This window comes from Cyprinus carpio, chromosome B24 (assembly GCF_018340385.1).
Source record: "Cyprinus carpio isolate SPL01 chromosome B24, ASM1834038v1, whole genome shotgun sequence".
Lineage (NCBI taxonomy): Eukaryota > Metazoa > Chordata > Actinopteri > Cypriniformes > Cyprinidae > Cyprinus > Cyprinus carpio.
In genome coordinates this window covers 22,087,524-22,093,390 of record NC_056620.1, presented here as the reverse complement: position 1 = coordinate 22,093,390, position 5,867 = coordinate 22,087,524, and the positions used below count along the sequence as shown (strand labels likewise).

The following is a 5,867-nucleotide window of genomic DNA, read 5'->3' as shown; positions in this document are numbered from 1 at the left end:
AGAGAGAGGGGAATTCTCATTGGACCGCAAATGTCGTCGGCCTGTAACTGTTTCCTTGGAGATGCACGGGGTTTTTCCTGCAGGGGGCGCCTTACGGCTCAGAAACCCGAGCCGCGGTCAAATCCCACGACGGTTTTTAGTTATTAAAAATATATGTTTATTAAAAAACTGTGTATTTTTTAAATCTAAAACTTGCAATGGTTCATATTTGTAATTTAAAAATCAAATTCAACAGACAACATATAAAAAAAAAAAATATAAATAAAAAAAAAAAACCTCAACCAAACAAAACAAACAACCATTATTCCACCATCACTACCATCAACTTGAGAAAAGAAACAGGTATCAGGTGACGCGCCGTCCACCGCAACAGCGCGAATAACGACAGTAAGGTATTTTAAAGGTCGCTGAATTGAAAATAAACGGTGAAGAGTTAAAACAGAATATCAGGATATCGTACTTGAATAATTAGAGACAACCTCTAAGTCCTACGCTTATTTTCTACAGCCTCTCTATCTCTTTCTATGAGACAGAAACTCCCGGATGTGGTTAAATCAAGTCGGTTTTCTCAACAGACTGAACTAAAACCGAAACTGTTAACTATGATAACGTACATAAGGATGATAACTTAATATATCTAAATATTTTAATGTGGAGATATCAATGTTCTCAATGCTTTATTCTAATCATAAATGTGACCCTTTAAAAAATGTAACAATTTGAGGAAACATTTACTGTGAAACTCAACGGCGACACAGTGTATTGTTATTATTGGTGATTAATAATTTACATGCACAGCACATTGTATTTTCACTATAACAAGGGGTGAATAGCGTCATCTAGCGGAAGAACGAGAATAAAATGTGTCTGACTGATGGAATATGGATAAAAACGTTCCAAGTGTTCCATCTCGTGGTTAACAGTGGAATTAATAGTTGCATGCCGTTCTTATTAGAGCAAGCATATATGATTTTAATCATAAACATATATTAAGGCTTATTTGCAAGTTGAAAAAAGAAAATATTATGGATTAAATATATAGTTTAGAGAGAGGCAGAAAATGTTAAAAGTCCTTATTTTAGTTTAGATTAGATTAGATTAGATTCAATTTTATTGTCATTATGCAGAGTACAAGTACAGAGCTAATGAAATGCAGTTAGCATCTAACCAGAAGTGCAAGAATATAGTGTTTTATATACATATAAGTGCAGAGTGAGTGAAGCTATGATTTACAGAATGTACAGTGGAGTTGCTATATACAGTATTGAGCAGAGTATATCCAGAATATAAATAGGAATGTAATGTAGGATTATATGTACATTATGAACAGAGCAATGTAGGATTATATATACATTATGAACAGCAGCAACGTAAGAACAGTGGTAATAAATACAGTTGGATGAGTGTGCAATAGTATTGTCAAACAATGTATTCTATGCAAAATAACAGTAGTGCAATAATATTTTTATAGAAATTTAATTGAGTTTGATTATATTAGAATGAAATATCTTTCATTTTAAATCATCAGCCAGGGAATAATAAGTAATAGAGTCATAGAATAATAACATGATTTAGATGCATTTGGTGCAGTGATCCTACAAAGGTCTGGTTGCAGGACTTTGTACTAATCCAGCGGCCAGTTGCATAAACATAGTGTGTTAAGACTGTGTCTTAAGAACTAGACTAATTAGCAGTTAAATCAGGCTTTTCAGATTCAAATTAGAGCATTTTTATGTAACTGATTTTTAACTGATTTAGTCTGTTTTTATAGCAGCATGTGAACAGATTTAATCGCAGTAATTCCGTGTCACCCGCTGCATTTGTGCTTGTATAACACATGTTTCAGGAAATACTTCATGTGCCTGGATTTCTCCCTCCAAGTTTGGGTTTCTCCCTCCAATATTTTTGTTTTTTTTCCTATCTTGTGTTTCTCTCCCATTTTCCCTCTGTAAGAAACATATAAATAATAGTATTTATTAAATAGTAAGTCTATTTCGAACCTAGGAACTTTAAAAATCACATTTTGAATTTACCATTAATGTGTGCCATGCCATTTTAAATAATACTTGTAAAGAATATTTCATAGACAAAACTTCAGGTTTGGTTCTGACAGAATTTTTTTTTAAATGTTTGATGTTTGTTTGTTTGTTTGTTTGTTAGGTTGTGATGACACATAACTTGATAAAGTCTACTTTTTTTTAAAGAATTCTATAAGTGCCTTTAATTGAATAATTAGCCATATTTCAAGGACCTGTCACTAAATGATAATAATTAAAACCCTCCCTTAATTTGGATGAACGTGTTCTTTTGTTGTGAAGTGAAACTCGTTTGAACGTGTCACATCTAATTAAAATAAGCCGAGACATGACAAAAATCTCATTTTCATCTCGGGAGGAGCGAGAGAGACGCGGGACATATCCCGTGAGACACACACGGCTTGAGTTTTAAAACGCACAGAAATAAAACTTAATGGACCAGGCTTGATCCTTATTGGTCAGGTACGATCGCTCTATTAAATAATAATTTTCTAAGTGTACTTTATATTCAGTTAAAGTCTTTTAAATGTAGTATGATTAAGAATATCAATTTTTATTGATATAATAACATATAAACACTAGTACCTACAGAATATATTAAACATTGCATGTCATTGCGGAATATAATAAACATTTTTATATTAATAGACAAGTACAAATAAATTTAAGACGGTTATCTTCTTTGTTTTTGTCAAATAAAATAATGTTTCATAACAAAAGTAAATATGAAGACGCAAGCCGATGACGTCGTCACGTGATACCTGTTACTTTTCGCAGCGCATTTTAGAATGCGCTTGATTTTAAAATGATTTTATAGAGATTTTAGCAGCGGGTCTTCATTTAGATATGATTATGTGATTTTTTTTAAATAATAATATTTAAACGAATGCACTTTTAAGCGTACTAATGTCTCAAAAAGCTAACGTAATTTTGATATTTGTATGGTGGATGAGCGGCCGCGCGCCCCCTACAGGAAGAGCAGGTTGTGTCACAAAGGAAACGGTTATTATTAGTAACATTTGATGCCCAAAATGTAGCCTCAGCAGGCAGTTCACTGTTTAGAGATACGGACAGCAAGTGAGCGGACAATTAGATCTCAGCGAGACCGGTGCTTTGTGTTTTCATCGATGAAATCAGAAGAGACTGAAAAGCGATGAGAGGAAAATCAGACCTGAGACTCTGGAGGAGTTCAGAACTTTGGAAACTCAGCGACTTCTTTGTGTTGAAGGTACGCGTGTGTCTATCAGACATTCATCTGCCTGACTGTGTTGTTTGTTCTCGACTGTTGGTTCTGTGTTGCTGAACTTGAGTTGGTTTAGTATGTTTATTTGGTTTGTGTTTTGAGCAGGTTTTTGTTTTGCGCGCTCATGTTCAGCGGTTGTCATGACGATCAGATGTCGCTTTGAGTTCACGTTTTCAGACAGACACTAATACAAATTAAGTTCATTCAGGAAAACACATTTTTAAATAATTTTATTTTTTTGTTTGTTTGTTTGTTAGTTTTGTGTGTTTATGTCAGAATGTTTTTGTGTTATGTGAGTGCACGTGATGTGTATGTGTGTATTTTATATATATATATATATATATATATATATATATATATATATATATATATATATATAATATGCATATGCATATATATATATATATGCATATGCATGCAGTTACAGTGTGTAGTCAAAATCTATAAAGGTCAATAACAAACAAGGATATCATGATGAGTGATTCTCAAGTATTTTCATTGCATGTTGGAACATGTGACTGAATTAATATTAATATTAATAATAATTATTATTATTGTTATTATTAGGTTACAATTTTTAAAACACATTTCTTAAGTATTTTATATCATGCATATCAATCACAAATAGTAATGATTTTTACTTTAACAAAATGTGCCTTTAAAAAAAAGTCCAAATTAATAAAACTCCAAATCATTCTTTCTTTCTTTCTTTCTTTCTTTCTTTCTTTCTTTCTTTCTTTCTTTCTTTCTTTCTTTCTTTCTGTTTAATGAGCTCTCTGTGTTGTCGAGATCATATTTCATGATTTTCTTGTCACATGACATAAAAACGGCTTCCTTTATGTTGACAATATTAAACCTATAAAACCTATTTTTACCAAATGTGATTATTAATTTCAAACAAAATTGCTTCTTAGTGCTTATTGAATTTTTAAGAGATTTATTTTAAAATTATGTTCAAGTAATGCCAACATTTGCTTTCAAGTCTTCCAGCTTTCAATGAGACGATTTTTATTTTACAATCCTGATACAGTGTATATAACCTAGACGTTTTAATTTCAAACCCTATGAATCACATCGAAATGATATTTAGTTCAGAAACTGAAAACATGTTCATCATATTCAATGCATTTTATTCTTGGTGGTGCTCTGGATTGTCCATGTCTTTATTGTTATGTATTTATTGTATTGTAACAAAGAACAAAAAAAAAGATGTCGTTGACTTACTAGATGTAGACAAAAAAATGGGCGTCGCATCATTGAACCGCATGTAAAAACAACAGTTCATAGAAGTCAGAAATCATAAAAGTCTATGATGTTCCTATTTATAAAAAGTAAACATTGAGTGTGTGTGTTTGGGTGAGTGGAATTGCTGGTTGCGAGTGTGAGGAAGTCTGATGGTAAGGTGTGTCCTGTATACAGCAGGGTCAGGAAAAGGATGCTTACACACACACACACACACACACACACACACACACACACACACTATTATATATACCCATATTGGCTAAAGGAAAGGGCCTCTATTGTTGCTTGTGGGTTTAACAGATGGATCCCAAAGTGTGTGTGTGTGTGTGTGTGTGTGTGAGTGGGAGACGTTTGGATTGAGATGCATTTGTCCAGTTCCACAGGAAATGAGCTGCTATGAAGTGTGTCATTTCCCCTGTTCAGCTTGTGAATCATTACATGGATGGTGAAGTGGACTCTTTTATTTCCCGCTGACATTCAGAGAAGTGAGTCAGAGGCGCGGGGAAGGTGAGCGCTGAGGGAGGTTGAGATGAGTTGTCAGGTGGGTGACTCACAGGAATGACATTATCCAGTAAATATCAGCGGAAGGTTAACGCGGGTGATGGTTTGATTGAGAGATTTGCAAAGCATATGATGATGAAGTTGCAGTCATGCCAGGAGCATCTGTGCATGTTGAGCTGCGACTCTGTTTGAACTTGTAGAGACGCTGGAATACGACGGCTGGCGGCTTCTGTAGGGCTTACGTTAAACACACACACAATGATGCAACATCCAGGATGTGAGATTTCCTACCAGAAACGCATGCTTGATTGTACAAAGCTGTTTCCTATGGAAGCCTGTTTCTGCCACAGGAGAAAAAATGAAGAGGTAATTGCGACTTTTTATGTCTCACAGTTTAGACTTTTTCAAATTTGAGAGATTTGAGACTTTGTCACTTTTCTGACTTTCTTGCAATCGCAAGTTAACATCTTAATTCTGAGATTGTGTCTTACATTTCTGACTTTTTTCTCTGAATTTCAAGTTTATATCTCACAATTCTGAGTTCTTATTTTTTTTATTTTTACTCTGAATTTGTAGTTTACATCTCACAATTGTTTCTTTGCAAAGAAAATTATAATAGCGACTGTATATCTCAGAACTTTTTTTTTTCTCACAATTCTGAGTTTCTATCTCACAGTTCAGACTTTTTTTCAGAATTGCAAGACGTAACCTCGGAATTCTCTTGCAATTCTGATTTTTACATTTTGCAATAAAATTAACCTTTTTAACTTTCTCGCAATTCTGACTTTTTCTCAAAGTTGCGAGTTTACATATTGAAATTCTGAGATTATATCTTAAATTCT

The 5,867-nt window shown here is 33.5% G+C and overlaps 1 protein-coding gene across 2 annotated transcripts in view; it reads left to right on the top strand.

Annotated features, from left to right (window-relative positions):
- Positions 1–2,960: 2,960 nt before the first annotated feature.
- The window catches only part of LOC109050194 (ankyrin repeat and fibronectin type-III domain-containing protein 1-like), a 77,700-nt gene continuing 74,793 nt past the window's right edge, over positions 2,961–5,867 (top strand). Inside the window, exon 1 of one of the 2 annotated variants that reach the window (XM_042752283.1) lies at positions 2,961–3,264. Coding sequence is in view for 1 of the 2 variants with exons in the window: in XM_042752282.1 (XP_042608216.1) it covers positions 5,384–5,391 (8 nt within the window). In the remaining variant the exon portion in view is untranslated. Of the gene's footprint in view, positions 3,265–4,861; positions 5,392–5,867 lie in introns of those variants that run through there. The other variant, XM_042752282.1, reaches the window with a different exon arrangement.